The following is a 20043-nucleotide window of genomic DNA, read 5'->3' on the forward strand; positions in this document are numbered from 1 at the left end:
CGTAGGGGTGGGGGCACTGACCCCCCCAAAAAAAGGGCTCCCATAGGGCTGGGGGCACTGACCCCCCCCAAAAAAGGGCTCCCATAGGGCTGGCGGCACAGACCCCCCCCCCAAAAAAGGGCTCCCATAGGGGTGGGGGCACTGACCCCCCCCAAAAAAAAGGGCTCCCATAGGGGTGGGGGCACAGGACCCCCCCCAAAAAAAAGGGGGCTGGGGGTGAATGGAGCAGTGGGGACCCCCACTGGGGGGGGGGGGGGGAGGATGATGCTCCTGCCCACCCCAAGTGCCCTGGGGCTACCGGGGGGGGGGGGGGGGTCATCCCCATTCTGGGGGTCCTGGGGGTCTTGTCCCCCCCCTTCCCGGGGGTCCCGTCCCATCCCGTGTCCCCCCCCCCTCCCCTTTCCCCCCCCCCCCCGCCGGTACCGGGCGTTCGCCGCGGGGCTTCGGGTTGACAATAGATGCGGCGGAGGAGTCTGACCCAGGAAGACCAACCCCCCAACGCGGGGGGGGGGGGTAAGGGGGGGGACACACACACACGGATGGACACACAGACACACACACACACACACAACCCGCATCCCTCCATCCGCATCGGCTGGAGCCCTCTGCCGGCAGCCACCCCTCGCCCCCCCCCCCCCCCAAAAAATACTTCCAGTGACCCCCCCGAGGGGTATTTGTGGCTCAGATATGGAGTCCTGCAAGATCCAGACATCCCCCCCCCCAGAAAATACCTCCAGGGACCCCCCGAGGGGTATTTGTGGCTCAGATATGGAGCTCTACAAGCTCCAAACAACCCCCCCAAAAAAAATACCTCCAGTGACCCCCCCGAGGGGTATTTGTGGCTCAGATATGGGGTCCAGCAAGATCCAGACATCCCCCCCCTAAAAAATACCTCCAGGGACCCCCCCGAGGGGTATTTGTGGCTCAGCCATGGAGTCCTGCAAGATCCAGACATCCCCCCCCAAAAAAATACCTCCAGGGACCCCCCCGAGGGGTATTTGTGGCTCAGCCATGGAGTCCTGCAAGATCCAGACATCCCCCCCCAAAAAAATACCTCCAGGGACCCCCCCGAGGGGTATTTGTGGCTCAGATATGGAGCTCCACAAGCTCCAAACATCCCCCCCCCCCCCCAAAATACCTCCAGGGACCCCCCCGAGGGGTATTTGTGGCTCAGCTCTGGAGCTCCACAAGCTCCAAACACCCCCCCCCCCCCCAAAATAACACATCCAGGGACCCCCCCGAGGGGTGTTTGTGGCTCAGATATGGAGATCTACAAGATCCAGACATTCCCCCCCCCCCAAAAAAATACCTCCAGGGACCCCCCGAGGGGTATTTGTGGCTCAACTCTGGAGCTCCACAAGCTCCAAACAACCCCCCCCCCCCAAAATAACACATCCAGGGACCCCCCCGAGGGGTATTTGTGGCTCAGATATGGAGTCCTGCAAGATCCAGACATTCCCCCCCCCCCAAAAAAAATACCTCCAGGGACTCCCCGAGGGGTATTTGTGGCTCAGCCATGGAGTCTTGCAAGCTCCAAGAAGCCCCCCCACCCCCAAAAAATACCTCCAGGGACCCCCCCGAGGGGTGTTTGTGGCTCAGATATGGAGATCTACAAGCTCCAAACATCCCCCCCCCCCCAAAAAAGAATACCTCCAGGGACCCCCCGAGGGGTGTTTGTGGCTCAGATATGAAGATCTACAAGCTCCAAACATCCCCCCCCCTCAAAATACCTCCAGGGACCCCCCCGAGGGGTATTTGTGGCTCAGATATGGAGCTCTACAAGCTCCAAACAACCCCCCCCAAAAAATAACACATCCAGGGACCCCCCCGAGGGGTATTTGTGGCTCAACTCTGGAGCTCTACAAGCTCCAGACTTCCCCCCCCCCCCCAAAATACCTCCAGGGACCCCCCCGAGGGGTATTTGTGGCTCAGCCATGGAGTCCTGCAAGATCCAGACATCCCCCCCCAAAAAAATACCTCCAGGGACCCCCCCGAGGGGTATTTGTGGCTCAGATATGGAGCTCCACAAGCTCCAAACATCCCCCCCCCCCAAAATACCTCCAGGGACCCCCCCGAGGGGTATTTGTGGCTCAGCTCTGGAGCTCTACAAGCTCCAAACATCCCCCCCCCCCCCCCAATAAAGAATACCTCCAGGGACCCCCCGAGGGGTATTTGTGGCTCAACTCTGGATATCTACAAGCTCCAAACATCCCCCCCCCCCCAAAAATACCTCCAGGGACCCCCCCGAGGGGTATTTGTGGCTCAGATATGGAGTCCTGCAAGATCCAGACATTCCCCCCCCCCAAAAAAAAATACCTCCAGGGACCCCCCCGAGGGGGGCTCAGCCATGGAGTCTTGCAAGCTCCAAGAAGCCCCCCCACCCCCAAAAAATACCTCCAGGGACCCCCCCGAGGGGTGTTTGTGGCTCAGATATGGAGATCTACAAGCTCCAAACATCCCCCCCCCCCCAAAAAAGAATACCTCCAGGGACCCCCCGAGGGGTATTTGTGGCTCAGCTCTGGAGCTCTACAAGCTCCAAACAACCCCCCCCCCCCAAAATAACACATCCAGGGACCCCCGCGAGGGGTATTTGTGGCTCAGATATGGAGATCTACAAGCTCCAAACATCCCCCCCCCCCCAAAATACCTCCAGGGACCCCCCCGAGGGGTGTTTGTGGCTCAGATATAGAGATCTACAAGCTCCAAACAACCCCCCCCCCCAAAAATACCTCCAGGGACCCCCCCGAGGGGTATTTGTGGCTCAGCCATGGAGTCCTGCAAGATCCAGACATTCCCCCCCCCAAAAAATACCTCCAGGGACCCCCCGAGGGGTATTTGTGGCTCAGCCATGGAGTCCTGCAAGATCCAGACATCCCCCCCCAAAAAAATACCTCCAGGGACCCCCCCGAGGGGTATTTGTGGCTCAGATATGGAGCTCCACAAGCTCCAAACATCCCCCCCCCCCCCCCCAAAATACCTCCAGGGACCCCCCCGAGGGGTATTTGTGGCTCAGCTCTGGAGCTCTACAAGCTCCAAACACCCCCCCCCCCAAAATAACACATCCAGGGACCCCCCCGAGGGGTGTTTGTGGCTCAGATATGGAGATCTACAAGATCCAGACATCCCCCCCCCCAAAAGAATACCTCCAGGGACCCCCCCGAGGGGTATTTGTGGCTCAGCCATGGAGTCCTGCAAGATCCAGACATTCCCCCCCCCCCAAAATACCACATCCAGGGACCCCCCCGAGGGGTATTTGTGGCTCAGATATGGAGATCTACAAGATCCAGACATTCCCCCCCCCCCAAAAAATACCTCCAGGGACCCCCCCCAAGGGGTATTTGTGGCTCAGATATGGAGTCCTGCAAGATCCAGACATCCCCCCCCCCCCAATTACTCATTAACGACCCCCAGTGATTAAAAATCTCTTTAGGACAACACCCGACCACCGGTTTTAGGAATAAATTGTTTATTTGAGAAGTACTGCCAAAAAAAAAAAAAACCCCAAAACATAAAATTAGAGATAAATTGGAGAGGGGTAGGGACGATGCGGTGGTGGAGTTAATTAATAATTAGTGCTAATTTGGGGCAGCCTCGTTAAAATTGCCTCTAGATTGGGTAGTAAAGGCGCGAAGAACGAGCTTAATGCTCATAGGGTGGGCTAAAAAGAGTCAATATGTGGAAAATAACCCAACGATGGTCAACCTCAAGAGCCGTTCCTGGCGTGGAGGAGCCTCATCTCAGTGGGTTCGTGGGGGGTGGTGGGAAATGAGGCCCCCCCCAAACCCTCACCGAGGGATTTAAGGCCCAAACGAGGGGTTCGAGAAGAATTCTCTCCACCCACGGACACCGCTCCGGGCTCTGGGGTGCCATCTTCGGCAGCTACCGATGGCTCTTGAGGTTCCAGCTTGGACCCACAGCAGGTCAACTTTTGGTGTCACCTTCTCTTGAGGTTCCAGCTTGGACCCACAGCAGGTAGACCCCTGGTGCCACCTTCTCTTGACGTTCCAGCTTGGACCCACAGCAGGTCGACTTCTGGTGTCACCTTCTCTTGAGGTTCCAGCTTGGACCCACAGCAGGTAGACCCCTGGTGCCACCTTCTCTTGACGTTCCAGCTTGGACCCACAGCAGGTCGACTTCTGGTGTCACCTTCTCTTGAGGTTCCAGCTTGGACCCACAGCAGGTCAACTTTTGGTGTCACCTTGTCTTGAGGTTCCAGCTTGGACCCACAGCAGGTCAACTTTTGGTGTCACCTTGTCTTGAGGTTCCAGCTTGGACCCACAGCAGGTAGACCCCTGGTGCCACCTTCTCTTGAGGTTCCAGCTTGGACCCACAGCAGGTCAACTTTTGGTGTCACCTTGTCTTGAGGTTCCAGCTTGGACCCACAGCAGGTAGACCCCTGGTGCCACCTTCTCTTGAGGTTCCAGCTTGGACCCACAGCAGGTAGACCCCTGGTGCCACCTTCTCTTGAGGTTCCAGCTTGGACCCACAGCAGGTAGACCCCTGGATGGACTTGGGACATCTCAAATTCTTTTATTGTTGAGCGGTGGAAGCACCATCCGGACTCAACGTGGACCAGTGGACGGACTTGGGACATCTCAAATTCTTTTATTGTTGGGTGGTGGAATCACCATCCAGATTCAACATGGACCAGCGGATGGACTTGGGGCATCTCAAATTCTTTTATTGTTGAGGGGTGGAAGTACCATCCGGACTCAACGTGGAGCAGCGGATGGACTTGGGGCATCTCAAACCCTTTTATTGTTGAGCGGTGGAAGCACCATCCGGACTCAACGTGGACCAGTGGACGGACTTGGGACATCTCAAATTCTTTTATTGTCGGGTGGTGGAATCACCATCCAGATTCAACATGGACCAGTGGATGGACTTGGGACATCTCAAATTCTTTTATTGTTGAGGGGTGGAAGTACCATCCGGACTCAACGTGGAGCAGCAGATGGACTTGGGACATCTCAAACCCTTTTATTGTTGAGGGGTGGAAACACCATCTGGACTTAACGTGGACCAATGGATGGACTTGGGACATCTCAAACCCTTTTATTGTTGAGGGGTGGAAACACCATCTGGACTTAACGTGGACCAATGGATGGACTTGGGACATCTCAAATTCTTTTATTGTTGAGCGGTGGAAGTACCATCTGGACTCAACGTGGAGCAGCGGATGGACTTGGGGCATCTCAAATTCTTTTATTGTTGAGGGGTGGAAGTACCATCCGGACTCAACGTGGACCAGTGGACGGACTTGGGACATCTCAAATTCTTTTATTGTTGAGTGGTGGAAGCACCATCCGGACTCAACGTGGACCAGCGGATGGACTTGGGACATCTCAAACCCTTTTATTGTTGAGCGGTGGAAGCACCATCCGGACTCAACGTGGAGCAGCGGATGGACTTGGGGCATCTCAAACCCTTTTATTGTTGGACGGTGGAAGCACCATCCGGACTCATCGATTGACCATCGCGTCCCACCTCTGCTCCTCCACCGTGTCGGGTTGTTCTTTTCTCGGACACGTCAGGCAAAGCGAGGTCGGTCCCGTTCCTCCTGTGGATCTCCTGGTGCCTCGTACGGTGGGAGGCTTGGCGGAAGGTTTTTTTGCAGATGGGGCAGGTGTAGGGTTTTTCGCCCGTGTGGATTCGTTGGTGGGTGACGAGGAGGAAATTAGAGTGGAAATTCTTCCCGCAGTCGGTACATCTGTAAGGTCTCCCCTCGGTGTGGAACCGCTGGTGCTTCAGGAGAGCTGCGATGGCACCGAAACACTCCCCGCAACTGGGACACTTATAGGGTTTCTCCTCGGTGTGGCTCCTCCGGTGTCGCCGAAGGGTGGAGCTATCGTTGTAGCACTTGTCACAGTTGGGACACTTGAAGGGTCTCTCCCCCGTGTGGATCCGTTGGTGTTTCAGGAGGCTTGCGCTGTGGCTGAAGGTCTTCTCGCACTTGGAGCATCTATAGGGTCGTTCTCCGACGTGGGTAGCGCGGTGAAGGACCTGAGCTGACTTCGCGTGGAAGCTTTTGCTACAGTAGGGACATTTATAACGTCCTTCCCCTGGGTGGGCTCCCTGAGATGTCCTCTGCTTCTTTTCCATGTGCATCTTCTTGTGTTTGATGAGTCCGGAGCTGTCGGTGTAGCTTTGTCCGCAATCCAGACATTTGTACGGTCTCTCCCCGGTGTGGCTTCGCTGGTGTCTCGTAAGGTGGGAGCTCAACCGAAAGCTTTTATCGCAGTGGAGACAGTTGTAGGGTTTCTCCCCGGTGTGGATTCGCCGATGGGTGATGAGGTCTGAACTCATGATGAAGCTCTTCCCGCATTCGGGGCACTTGTAGGGTTTCTCTCCGGTGTGGACCCGCTGGTGAACGATGAGGGTGGACCTCCGGTTGAAGCGCTTCCCGCACACCGAGCACTTGAAGGGCTTCTCTCCCGTATGGATCCGCTGGTGAATGGCCAGGTACCTTCTCAAGCTGAAGTTCTTCCCGCACGCGAGGCACTGAAAAGGGTTGTCCGCGCTGTGGGTGGCTTCGTGGGCCAGTAGATACGCGCTCAACTGAAAGGTCTTCCCGCAGACGAGGCAGACGTAGGGTTTCCCCCCGGTGTGGATCTTCCGGTGGGTGCTGAGGGTGGAGGTGAGACGGAAACACTTCCCACAGTCCGAGCACTTGTAGGGTTTCTCGCCCGTATGGATCCGTTGATGTTTGTTGAGGGCCGACCCAACTCGGAAGCCCTTCCCGCACTCGTGGCAGGTGAAGGGCTTTTCACCGGTGTGGATGCGCTGGTGGGGGATGAGGAAGGACCTCCGACTGAAGATCTTCCCACAGTCGGGACAGCTATAGAGGCCCTTGTGCATGGTCCCTTCTGCCGTCCCAGCGACGTTCTTCCCATTCTTGGCGCAGCTGGAGGTCCTCTTCGTCGCGCGGCTCCCGCGCCGGCCCGGCAGCCGTCCACGCTTTCTCGGTGATGGCCGCCGGCGGGACTCGTCGCTCGGTTCTTCAGAGCCTTGCGGTTGACCCTCCCGCTCGCCCTGCGCCGTTGGGTTCGGCTCTTGAGGGATCTCCACCTCGCACGGGGCCAAACGCAGCTCAGCTCCTTCGACTTCTTCCGCCCCCTTTTCCCGCCCATCCGCCATCTCGTCAGCTGAAGGAACGAAGATGCCAAGCCCAAGTCAGGGCAAGGTCTTTCCCAAAGCTCCCGTCAAAGTTGAAGACTCTCGCTCCCAAATCTAACCTGCTCGGCACCTCCAGCGGTACCACGGGGGGGTGGTGACCCCAGGCTACAACCCCCCACACCGATACGGCTGACGGGGCACGAGGACACGGGAAAAGACAACGGGAAAGAGATCTATTGAGGGTTACCAAGCGGAGAAGGTCCATATGGACCTCTGGGCTGAAGAAGCACCATCGTGTCCTTCTCCTCCCCTGCTGCCCACCTGCCCGAGGAGCTTCAGCTCCGTGCCACCCCTTCCCACCACCTCCAGAGTGCCCCTCTTGCTCCACCAGGAAGACCTGGAGAAGGAAGACCAAGCGTTGATGGGTTCCCCACGTTCACTCGCAACCCCCAGGGTGGGACGGGACTGGCCACCCCTTCACCGCGTGTCCCAAAGCGTCATCAACCACCCAGCGTCCACCCGGAGCTGGTGGCAGAACACCATGTGTTGGGTGGGTCCCGACCACCGCCAACCTGCCCCACATGTGCCTCTCACCCCTGGGACCTTCAGAGCTCAGCCCCACGGCACAGCCCGTGGACAACTCCCCCCCACCCCCCATCCCCTCTCTAGGGGTCCCCGGTCCACCTCTCCCCAGTTACCTGCGGGACGCGGTGGGGGCAGAGCCAAGGTTGGGGGCTCGGTGGTCCCCGTGGAGGTGGTTCTTTGTGTGACCCGGATCCAGTGAGTGGTGGAGCCGCCCTCTTCCTCCTCCTCTTCCTCCTCCATCCCGCCTCTTCCTGCTCTTGCTCCTCCTCCATCCCTCCTCCTCTTCCATCCCTCCTCCTTCTGCTCCTCCTCTTCCATCCCACCTCCTCTTGCTCCTCCTCCATTCCTCCTCCTCCTCCTCCCTCCAACCCTCCCGCTCTTCCTCCTTCTCCATCCCTCCTCCCCCTTCCTCCTCTTCCATCCCTCCTCCACCCCTCCTCCTTCTTCATCCCTCCTCCCCTCTTCCTCCTCTTCCATTCCTCCTTCTCCTTCTCCATCCCTCCTCCTCCTCACCTTCTCCTCCATCTCTCCTCCTCCTCCATCCCTCCTCCCCCTCCTCTTCACCTTCTCCTCCATCTCTCCTTCTCCTCCTCCATCCCTCCTCCTCCTCACCTTCTCCTCCATCTCTCCTTCTCCATCCCTCCTCCTCCTCCTCCTCACCTTCTCCTCCATCTCTCCTTCTCCTCCTCCATCCCTCCTCCTCCTCACCTTCTCCTCCATCTCTCCTTCTCCTCCTCCATCCCTCCTCCTCCTCACCTTCTCCTCCATCCCTCCTCCTCCTCCAGGCGGGACCGGCGCCCACCCTTGGTCCCCTTCACCACCCCAAAACTCATCGCATCCTGCAGGAGGGCCAGAGATGGAGATGGGGCAGGTCGGGATGGGACAGCGCTGGGCTCTCGGCTGCTCCCACCCGCTGTGGGTGAACCCCGGAAGGGGAAGAGTGAGAAAATTCGTGGGTGGAGATAAAAACAGCTTAATAAGAGAAGGATGAAAGAGAAGGAGGAGAGGGAGAAGAGGAGAAGGAAAGAAGGAGAAGGAGAAGGAGAAGGAGAAGGAGAAGGAGAAGGAGAAGGAGAAGGAGAAGGAGAAGGAAGAGAGGAGATGGAGAGGAGGAGGAGTAGCAGGGGATGGAGATGGAGATGGAGAAGGAGGAGGAGGAGAAGAGGAGAAGGAGATGGAGAAGGAGGAGGAGGAGGAGGAGATGGAGATGGAGATGGAGATGGAGAAGGAGGAGGAGGAGAAGAGGAGAAGGAGATGGAGAAGGAGGAGGAGGAGGAGATGGAGAAGAAGAAGAGCAGAAGGAGATGGAGAAGGAGGAGGAGGAGGAGATGGAGGAGAAGAAGAAGAGCAGAAGGAGATGAAGGAGGAGGAGGAGGAGGAGGAGAAGGAGGGGATGGAGATGGAGATGGAGGAGGAGAAGAGGAGAAGGAGATGGAGGAGGAGGAGGAGGAGATGGAGAAGAAGAAGAGCAGAAGGAGATGGCCAGATGCCAAGAGGAGCTCCAGCTCCATCCCTGCAGGAGAAGACACCCCTTGGGAGCTGCTACCTCCACTCCACCACCTCCAGGAGAAGTTCTTGGAGGTCACCACAAAGGGTCTTCGGCTCTCCAGTCCCTCAAGTTAAAAAACAAACAAACAAACCAAAAAAAAACCCCAAAAACCAAACCCTTTCTTAGCTACAAAGCATCTTGTGGGGTTGTCCGAGTAGCCCAAACCCAAACCTGGAGGAGATGTTGGCACCACGCGGGGGGGGGGGGGTGTCCTCATCTCCACCGTCCCCATGGATTGAACCCCACCCCCGGTGTGGTGTTGAGCGGTGACACTCTCGGGGGACATGGGCGGGGGGTTGACCTCGTCCCTTTGGCCGTCACCTTCTCCAGCTTTGGGCCGCCCGACATCTCCTAAGGATGGTCCAAGGTCACGAGGTTCTTCCTCCCCGAGGAGGATGACGCAGGAGGACGCATCCGTCCCAACTCCGTGACCTACTTTAGATGTTTACCGGGGATGGAGGAGTGTTCCCCCCCCCCTTCTTTCTGCTCATCGGCTTCAAAAGGAGCAGAGCCGGAAGGGTGCTGAGCACCAGGCAGAGGGTGCTGAGCACCATCCTCAGGGATGGAGCTTGGAAGGGGCTGAGCACCATCCTCAGGGATGCAGCTGGAAGGGGCCGAGAACCATGGACCATCCTTAGGGATGCAGCTGAAGGTGCTGAGCACCATCCTGAAGGATGCTGAGCACCATCCACCATCCACAGAGTGCAACTGGAAGGGTGCTGAGCACCAAGGACCATCCTTAGAGATGCAGTTGGATGGGTGCTGAGCACCATCCTCAGGGATGGAGCTTGGAAGGGGCTGAGCCCCATCCTGAGGGATGCTGAGCACCATCCTGAGGGATGCAGGTAGAAGGGGGCTGAACACCACACAGAAGGTGCTGAGCACCGTGGACCATCCTCAGGGATGCAGCTGGAAGGTGCTGAGCACCATCCTGAGGGATGCTGAGCACCATGGACCATCCTTAGGGATGCAGATGGAAGGTGCTGAGCACCATCCTCGGGGATGGAGCTGGAAGGGTGCTGAACACCATCCTGAGGGATGCTGAGCACCGTGGACCATCCTCAGGGATGCAGCTGGAAGGTGCTGAGCACCATCCTGAGGGATGCTGAGCACCATGGACCACCCTCAGGGATGCAGCTGAAGGTGCTGGGCACCATCCTGAGGGATGCTGAGGACCATGGACCACCCTCAGGGATGCAGCTGAAGGTGCTGGGCACCATCCTGAGGGATGCTGAGGACCATGGACCACCCTCAGGGATGCAGCTGAAGGTGCTGGGCACCATCCTGAGGGATGCTGAGGACCATGGACCACCCTCAGGGATGCAGCTGAAGGTGCTGAGCACCATCCTGAGGGATGCTGAGCACCATGGACCATCCTTAGGGATGCAGATGGAAGGTGCTGAGCACCATCCTGAGGGATGCTGAGCACCATGGACCATCCTCAGGGATGCAGCTGAAGGTGCTGAGCCCCATCCTGAGGGATGCTGAGCACCGTGGACCACCCTCAGGACCACCCTCCGACCCCGGCGGGGGCCACATTCGGCCTCTGCGTCCCCTCCTGGGCGGGCGCTGCGGGGGCTGCTGCTGCCATCACAGGCCCTGCGGGAGCTGCCTGTTCCCTGCCTGCACCCTGCCTGCTCCCGGCCTGTTCCCTGCCTGCACCCTGCCTGCACCTGCCTGCACCCTGCCTGCATATTGCTTGCAACCTGCCTGCACCCTGCCAGTTCCCTGCCTGCTCCCTGCCTGCACCCTGCCTGCGCCCTGCCTGCATCTTGCTTGCACCCTCTCTACTCCCTGCCTGCACCTGCCTGTTCCCTGCCTGCACCCTGCCTGCTCCCTGCCTGATCCCTGCTTGCACCCTGCCTGCACCTGCCTGTTCCCTGCCTGCACCCTGCCTGCTCCCTGCCTGCGCCCTGCCTGCCTCTTGCTTGCAACCTGCCTGCACCCTGCCAGTTCCCTGCCTGCTCCCTGCCTGTTCCCTGCCTGCACCCTGCCTGCGCCCTGCCTGCATCTTGCTTGCACCCTCTCTACTCCCTGCCTGCACCTGCCTGTTCCCTGCCAGTTCCCTGCCTGCTCCCTGCCTGTTCCCTGCCTGCACCCTGCCTGTTCCCTGCCTGTGCCCTGCCTGCCTCTTGCTTGCAACCTGCCTGCACCCTGCCAGTTCCCTGCCTGCTCCCTGCCTGCACCCTGCCTGCGCCCTGCCTGCGCCCTGCCTGCATCTTGCTTGCACCCTCTCTACTCCCTGCCTGCACCTGCCTGTTCCCTGCCTGCTCCCTGCCTGCACTCTGCCTCCTCCCTACGCGGGGTGGGGGCGGGGGGGGGGATGGGGGATTATCCCCCCCCCCGTTAATCCCCGCCGGCGGGGGGGGGGGGCAGGATGAGGCCCCCCCCGGATTATCTGCGTGTGCACACGCGTGTGCGCATGTGTGTGTGTGTGTGTGTGTGTGACTGGGGGGGGTGACACTGGGGGGGTTGTCGTTGTGGGGGTGTAATTGTGGGGGGGTGTCACAGTGGGGGGTGTCAATGGGGGGGGGTGTCATTGTGGGGGTGTAACTGTGGGGGTGTAACTGTGGGGGGGGTGTCACAGTGGGGGTGTAACTGTGTGGGGGTGTTGCTGTGGGGGTGTAATTGTGAGGGGGTGTCACAGTGGGGGTGTCAATGGGGGGCTGTAATTGTGGGGGTGTAACTGGGGGGGTGTCACAGTGGGGGGTGTCACAGTGGGGGGTTGTCATTGTGGGGGTGTAATTGTGGGGGGGTGTCGCAGTGGGTGTGTGTAACTCTGGGTGTGTAACCGGGTGTGTGTTGTGGTGAGTGTGTCACTGCGGGTGTGTGTAACAGCGGGGGTGTAACTGTGGGGGTGTGAGTGTGTGACACAGGGTGGAACTGTGGGTGTGTGTCAATGTGAGTGTGACACTGTGTAACTGTCATGTGTGTGTCACAGTGTGTGTGTGACTGTCACAGTGAGTGTGTGACTGTGTGTCACAATGAGTGTGTCACAGTGTGTGTGACTGTCACAGTGTGTGTGACTGTGTCACAGTGAGTGTGTGACTGTCACAATGAGTGTGTCACAGTGTGTGACTGTCACAGTGAGTGTGTGACTGTGTCACAATGAGTGTGTCACAGTGTGTGTGTGACTGTCACTGTGTGTGTGACTGTGTCACAGTGACTGTGTGACTGTGTGTGTCACAATGAGTGTGTCACAGTGTGTGTGTGACTGTCACTGTGTGTGTGACTGTGTCCCAGTGAGTGTGTGACTGTGTGTCACAATGAGTGTGTCACAGTGGGTCTGTGACTGTGTGTGTCACAGTGAATGTGTCACGATGAGTGTGTCACACTGAGTGTGCGACTGTCACAGTGGGGGTGTGTCACAGTGAGTGTGTCACACTGAGTGTGTGTCAGTCTGTGTGTGTGACACCCCCCCGCGTGTCACACACACGTGACAACCCCCTCCCCTCCCCCACCCCCCTTCCCCCCCCGCCTCCGTCTGTCCGCCCGTATCCCCCCCCCTCCCCCCACCCCTCCCCCCCCAACCCCCTCCCCCCCCCCCCCCGCCCTTTTTTTTTCCCATCGCTCCATCACCGCCGCTTCGCCCCTCCTCCACCCGCGGCCGCTCCCGCTTCAGCCTCTTCCCCTCCCCCCACCCCTCCGCGACCCCCCTCCCCCCACCCCCCAAAAACCTCCGCTCCCCCCCATCAGCAGCGCCCCCTCCCCCTGCAGCCTCTTCCCCTCCCCCCGCATCACCCTCCCCTCCCCCCATCACCCTCCCCTCCCCCCCCATTTCACTCCCCCCTCCCCCATCCCCCCGACCCCCCCCTCCCCCATTTCATCCCCCCCCCCATCTCCTTCTGCCCCTCCCCCCACCCCCCACCCCCCATTTCGGCTCCCCTCCCCCCCACCCCCCCCGAAGCTCCTCCCCCCCACCCCTCCCCCCCCCCGGCGGACCAGCCCCGGCCAAGGTAAGACAACAGCCGCCCCCCCCCCCCCCCAAAATAAGCCCCCCCTTCCCCCAATTAGGGCCCCCCCACTTTTCGGGGGGGGGGTGGGCCACGCTGGGGGGAGGGGTGGGGTGGAAAATTGGGGAGGGGGGTGGAAATGGGGGGGGGGGGGGGAGGGAGAGCTCGGGGGGGGGGGGGGGAAGGGCGGGGCACTGACACCCCCCCCCTTTTGTGGGCCCCCCCTCTCCCCCCCCCCCCCGATACTGGGAGAACCCCCCCTCATCCTGGACCCCCCCAATCTGCGACCCCCCCCCCGGTACTGGGAGAATCCCCCCGATACTGGGACAAACCCCCCCCATCCTGGACCCCCCCCAATTCTGGACACCCCCCCCGATACTGGGATACCCCCCCCCGACTGGGAGAACCCCCCCCCCCTCCTCCTCCCCCCCCCCCCGATACTGGGATACCCCCCCAATACTGGGACAAACCCCCCCCCCATCCTGGACCCCCCCAGTTCTCCCCCCAACCCCATATTGGGGGGGGGGGGGGAGTTATATGGGTCTGGGGGGGGCACTATGGGGCCGGGGGGGGGCAATATGGGGCCGGGGGGGGGGGGCACTATGGGGCCGGGAGGGGGGGCAATATGGGGTTGGGGGGCCGCTATGGGGTCGGGGGGGGCAATATGGGGGCGGGGGGGGGTGGGGGGGGGGCACGCCTGCGTCCTACGAGCTCAGCAGTAACCAAGCAACCGCCTTAGCGCCTCTAATTAGCCTTAATTAGCAGCCGGGTTAATTACCCCCTGGTCTGGTTGGGGGGGTGGGGTGGGGGTATCTTGGGGGAGGGAGGGGGGAAAAATACCCCCCACACACCCCCCCCCCAGCCAGGATCGGGCCCACCCGGTGGCGCCAACCGGGAAATCCTTCGACCCCGTTAAGTCATTCTTCGTTAATTAAATTTTTTATTTTCTTTAAAAAAAAAAATTTAAAAGAAAAGAAAAAAAAAAAAAAGAAAGAAAATTGGAAGAATTTAAAAAAAAAAAAAAAAACAACATTTTTTAAAAATATTCCCACCCCCAAAAAAAAAAGAAAAAGGGGGGGGGGGGAAATCAAAATAAATTTCAAACGAATATCAAAAGTAAATTTAAAAGATTTTTCGGGGCTGAATACGGCCCCGGGGGAGGGGGGTGGGGGGAGGGGTGTAGCGGGGGGTTTGCACACTCGTGTGCCGCAGAGGCGCGGGTGTGAGTGGGTTGCGCCGAGTGTGTAAATGGGGTGGTGGTTGCGCTGTGGGTGTGTAAATCGGCTGTAGTTTGCACTGCGGGTGTGCGAGTGGGGTGTTGGTGGCACTATGCGTGCGTAAGTGTGGTGTAGGTTGCACTGTGCGTGTGTAAGTCGGGTGTAGTTTGCATTGTGGGTGTGTAAATGGGGTGTAGTTTGCACTGCGGGTGTGCGAGTGGGGTGTTGGTGGCACTATGAGTGTGTAAGTGGGGTGGAGGTTGCACTGTGCGTGTGTAAGTCGGGTGTAGTTTGCATTGTGGGTGTGTAAATCGGGTGTAGTTTGCACTGCGGGTGTGCGAGTGGGGTGTTGGTGGCACTGAGTGTACAAGTTGGGTGGAGGTTGCACTGTGGGTGTGTAAGTGGGGTGTAGTTTGCACCGAGTGTGCAAGTGGGGTGGAGGTTGCACTGTGTGTGTGTAAATCGGGTGTAGCTTGCACTGCTGGTGTGCAGGTGGGGTGTAGTTTGCACCGAGTGTGCAAGTGGGGTGTTGTTTGCACTGTGGGTGTGTAAATGGGGTGTTGTTTGCACTGTGGGTGCGTAGGTGGGGTGTTGTTTGTACGGAGTGTATAAGTGGGGTGTAGGTTGCATAGTGCGTGTGTAAGTCGGGTGTAGTTTGCACTGTGACTGTGTAAGTGGGGTGTAGGTTGTGCTGAGTGTGTAAATAGGGTGTAGGTTGCACTACGGGTGTGCAAGACAGGTGTAGGTGGCACTGTGAGCATGAAGTGGGGTGTGGGTTGTACTGAGTGTGCAAACGGTGTAGGTTGCACTGTGAGTGTGTAAACGGGGTGTAGTTTGCAGTGTACATGTGCAAGTGGGGTGTAGGTTGCACTGTGGGTGTGCAAGTGGGGTGTAGGTTGCACTGAGTGCACAAGTGTGGTGTAGTTTGCACTGTGGGTGTGTATAGCGGGGTGTAGGCATGTAGGTTGCACGGTGTGTGTGTAAGTGGGGTGTAAGTTGCACTCTGAGTTTGTAAGTGGGGTGTAGTTTGCACTGTGAGCGTGAAGTGGGGTGTAGGTTGTGCTGAGTGTGCAAACGGGGTGTGGGTTGCGCAGCGCACGTGTGAGCGCCTGTAGCATGTGCCCTGTGTGTGCAAACGGGTGTAACTGGCACTGTGGGTGTGCAAGTGGGGTGTAGGTTGCACTGTGAACGTGCCGGTGGGGTGTAGGTTACACTGAGTGTGTCAGTGGGGTGTAGTTTGCCTTGTGAACGTGTAAGTCAGGTGTAGGTTGCAGCGAGTGTGCAAGCAGGGTGTAGGTTGCGCTGTGAGCGTGTAAGTGGGGTGTAGATGGCACTGTAGGTGCGCAAGTGGTTGTTGTGGGGTGTGCTCTATAGGGGATGCGGTATATGTGGGGTGTACTCTATAGGGGATGCACCCTATAGGGGATGCAGGACATACGGGGTGTACTCTATAGGGGATGCACCCTATAGGGGACGCAGGACATACGGGGTGTACCCTACAGGGGACGGAGCGGGCAGGGGAGGTGTACACAGGCGTTGGGGGACCGGGACACCTTTGTGTGTGTCCCCCCCCCCCCCCCCCCCGCGTCCATCCATCCCTCCCCATAAGTGTGGGGTTGTCACCCTCCCCTATAGATGCTGCTGCCGCTGCTGCTGCTGGCGCTGAGCGCGGCGCCCAACCGGGCGGCCGTCCACGTCAACCTCACCGAAGGTACGTGCCGCGGGGCACGGGCGCGCGCCGGCACCCGCGTGCGACCGCCCCACCGGCGCGTGACACCCCCTCCCCTCCCCTCCCCCCCTTCTCCAGGCTGCCAAATCATCCACCCGCCGCGGGACGGGGGGATCCGGTACCGGGGTCTGACCCCCGAGGAGGTGCAGAGCGTTCGGTTCCTCCCCTTCGACTACGAGATCGAGTACGTCTGCCGGCCCGACCGCGAGATCGTGGGGCCCAAGGTGCGCAAGTGCCAGCGCGATGGCACCTGGACCGCCATGGGCCACCCCAGCCGCTGCTGTGAGTGTCACCCTCTCCGTCACCGTCATCGTCACCATCCCCACCGTTGTCACCATCACTATCCCCACCATCCCCATTGCTGTTACCATCACCATCAACATTGTGATCACCGTGAGCATCACCATCCCCATCACCGTCGCCATCCCCATCACTGTTGCCATCATTGTCACCATCACTGTCACCGTCACCATCACTGTCACCATCCCCATCACTGTTGCCATCACTGTCACCATCACTGTCACCATCACCATCACCATCCCCATCGATGTCACCATCCCCATCCCCGTCACTATTACCATCACCATTGTGGTCACCATGAGCATCACCATCCCCATCACTGTCACCATCACTGTCACCATCACCATCCCCATCACTGTCACCATTAGGGTCACCATTAGTATCACCATTGCCATCACTGTCACCATCACTGTCACCATCAGCATCCCCATCACTGTCACCATCACCATCATCATCACCATCCCCCCATTGTCACCATCCCCATCCCCGTCACTATGACCATCACCATCGTGATCACCGTGAGCACCACCATCCCCATCACTGTCACCATTAGCATCACCATTAGCGTCACCATTAGCATCACCATCGCCATTGCCATCATTGTCACCATCACTGTCACCATCAGCATCCCCATCACTGTCACCATTAGGGTCACCATTAGTATCACCATTGCCATCACTGTCACCATCACTGTCACCATCAGCATCTCCATCACTGTCACCGTCACCATCATCATCACCATCCCCCCATTGTCACCATCCCCATCCCCGTCACTATGACCATCACCATCGTGATCACCGTGAGCATCACCATCCCCATCACTGTCACCATTAGCATCACCATCGCCATTGCCATCATTGTCACCATCACTGTCACCATCACCATCCCCATCACTGTCACCATCACCATCCCCATCACTACCATCATCACCATCACCTTCACCATCCCCATCCCCGTTACCATCACCGGAGGTCCCGACCACCACGTTGGTAGGGGTTACCTTGGGAAGGATGTGGAGTTGACCCCACCCCCCAACCTTTGCACCCCCCAACCAGTGAGGACCTGCCCCAAAATGCACCTGAGCCTGGAGAACGGGCAGGCGGTGGCGCGGGCGATGGAGCGGGTGCCGGTGGAGGGGACGTGGACCGAGTACAGCTGCAACCCCGGGTTCCGCCTGGTGGGCAGCGCCCGCAGTAACTGCACCAAGTTGGGGCGCTGGAGCACCCCCAAACCCATCTGCGAGCGTGAGTGGGGTCCCCAAGGGGTGGGAGAGGGTATATGGGGGGTGGGGTGGGGGGTGAGGGGTGTCTGGGTGAGGGTGGAGAGGTTTTCAGAGGGTGTCTGGGGGGTTGGAGATCCCTGTCTAGGTCCTTATGGGTTGTCTGTGGGGTTGGGTGGTCCCTGGGGTGGGGGAGCAGGTCCCCATGGGATATCTGTGGGGTTGGGGGGTCCCTGGGGTGGGGGTTGAGGTCTTCATGGGGTGTCTGAAGGGTCGGGAAGGTCCCTGGAGTGGGAGATCAGGTCTCCATGGGGGATCTGGGGGGTTGGGTGGTCCATGGAGTGGGGGATCAGGTCTCCATGGGGTGTCTATGGGGTTGGGAGTCCCTGTTTAGGTCTCCATGGAGTGTCTGTGGGGTTGGGTGGTCCCTGGTGTGGGGGTTAAGGTCCTCATGGGGTGTCTGAAGGGTCGGGAAGGTCCCTGGAGTGGGAGATCAGGTCCTCATGGGGTATCTGGGGGGTTGGGTGGTCCATGGAGTGGGGGATCAGGTCTCCATGGGGTGTCTATGGGGTTGGGAGTCCCTGTTTAGGTCTCCATGGAGTGTCTGTGGGGTTGGGTGGTCCCTGGTGTGGGGGTTAAGGTCCTCATGGGGTGTCTGAAGGGTCGGGAAGGTCCCTGGAGTGGGGGATCAGGTCCTCATGGGGGATCTGGGGGGTTGGGTGGTCCATGGAGTGGGGGATCAGGTCTCCATGGGGTGTCTGAAGGGTCGGGAAGGTCCCTGGAGTGGGGGATCAGGTCCTCATGGGGTATCTGGGGGGTTGGGTGGTCCATGGAGTGGGGGATCAGGTCTCCATGGGGTGTCTATGGGGTTGGGAGTCCCTGTTTAGGTCTCCATGGAGTGTCTGTGGGGTTGGGTGGTCCCTGGGGTGGGCGTTAATGTCCTCATGGGGTATCCATGGGGTTGGGTGGTCCCTGGGGTGGGGGATCTGATCTCCATGGGGTGTCCGTGGGGCTGGGTGGTCCCTGGGGTGGGGCTTCAGGTCCTCATGGGGTGTCTGTTGGGTTGGGTGGTCCCTGAGGTGGGGGCTTCAGGTCTCCATTGGGTATCCATGGGGTTGGGTGGTCCTGAGGTGGGGCTTCAGGTCCCCATGGAGCATCCATGGGGTTTGGTCCCTGGGGTGGGGGATCTGATCTCCATGGGGTGTCTATGGGGTTGGGTGGTCCATGGAGTGGGGGATCAGGTCCTCATGGGGTGTCTATGGGGTTAGGTGGTCCTGAGGTGGGGCTTCAGGTCCCCATGGAGCATCCATGGGGTTGGGTGGTCCCTGGGGTGGGGGATCTGATCTCCATGGGGTGTCTGTGGGGTTGGGTGGTCCCTGGGGTGGGGGATCTGATCTCCATGGGGTGTCTATGGGGTTGGGTGGTCCCTGGGGTGGGGCTTCAGGTCCTCATGGGGTATCTGTGGGGTTGGGGGTGTCCCTGAAGTGGGGGTTCAGACCCCCATGTGGGTCCCGGGGGTTGGGGGTGGGGGTGTCTCTGTGTGACTCAGTTTCCCCCCCCCCCCCCCCCCCCCCGCAGTGCGTCGCCCTTTCTCAGGTGAGTATGTCCCCACGTGTCCCCTCCCCCCATGTCGTGTGGCCCCACCCCGGGGGGGGCCATGGGGACACTCTGGGACCCCCCCTTTCTCCCCCCTCCCCCCATCCAGCCCCACATGGCACTGAAGTCCCCTTCCTCCACCCCTCCATCACCCCTCTCCTCCTCCTCCTCCCGGCCTTCCTCCCTCCCCATCCATCCCCCTCCCTCCTCCTCCTCTTCCTCACAGCCTTCCTCCCTCCACCCCCCATCCCCCCTCCCTCCTCCTCCTCCCTCCTGGTCTTCCTCCACCCCCTATCTGTCCCCTCCTCCTCCTCCTCCTCCCAGCCTTCCTCCCTCCATCCCTCATCTTCCTCCCAGCCTTCCTCCCTCCATCCCTCCTCATCTTCCTCCCAGCCTTCCTCCCCCCCCATCCATCCCCCTCCCTCCTCCTCCTCTTCCTCACAGCCTTCCTCCCTCCCCATCCATCCCCCCTCCCTCCTCCTCCTCCTCCTCCTGGCCTTCCTCCCTCCCTCCCTCCCTCCCTCCTCCTCCTCTTCCTCCCAGCCTTCCTCCCTCCCCCATTCATACCCCTCCCTCCTCCTCTTCCTCACAGCCTTCCTCCCTCCACCCCCCCTCCTCCCTCCCCCTCCTCCCGGCCTTCCTCCACCCCCGTCTCATCTGTCCCCTCCTCTTCCTCCCAGCCTTCCTCCCTCCATCCCTCCTCCTCCTACTCACAGCCTTCCTCCCTCCCCCATCCATCCCCCTCCCTCCTCCTCCTCTTCCTCCCAGCCTTCCTCCCT

At 59.7% G+C, this 20043-nt stretch overlaps 1 protein-coding gene across 1 annotated transcript; it reads left to right on the plus strand.

Moving 5' to 3' along the window:
* Window positions 1-16055: 16055 nt before the first annotated feature.
* On the plus strand, window positions 16056-16829 carry LOC309682782 (gamma-aminobutyric acid type B receptor subunit 1-like; the record flags this gene model as incomplete). The annotated part of the gene is made up of 4 exons (XM_082496899.1): window positions 16056-16131; window positions 16228-16435; window positions 16548-16770; window positions 16818-16829. 4 exons carry the CDS (start codon window positions 16056-16058, stop codon window positions 16827-16829), a joined length of 519 nt encoding a protein of 172 aa, XP_082353025.1.
* Window positions 16830-20043: the final 3214 nt, after the last annotated feature.

This window comes from Vanellus vanellus (genome assembly GCF_965231255.1).
Source record: "Vanellus vanellus genome assembly, chromosome: 32".
Classification (NCBI taxonomy): domain Eukaryota; kingdom Metazoa; phylum Chordata; class Aves; order Charadriiformes; family Charadriidae; genus Vanellus; species Vanellus vanellus.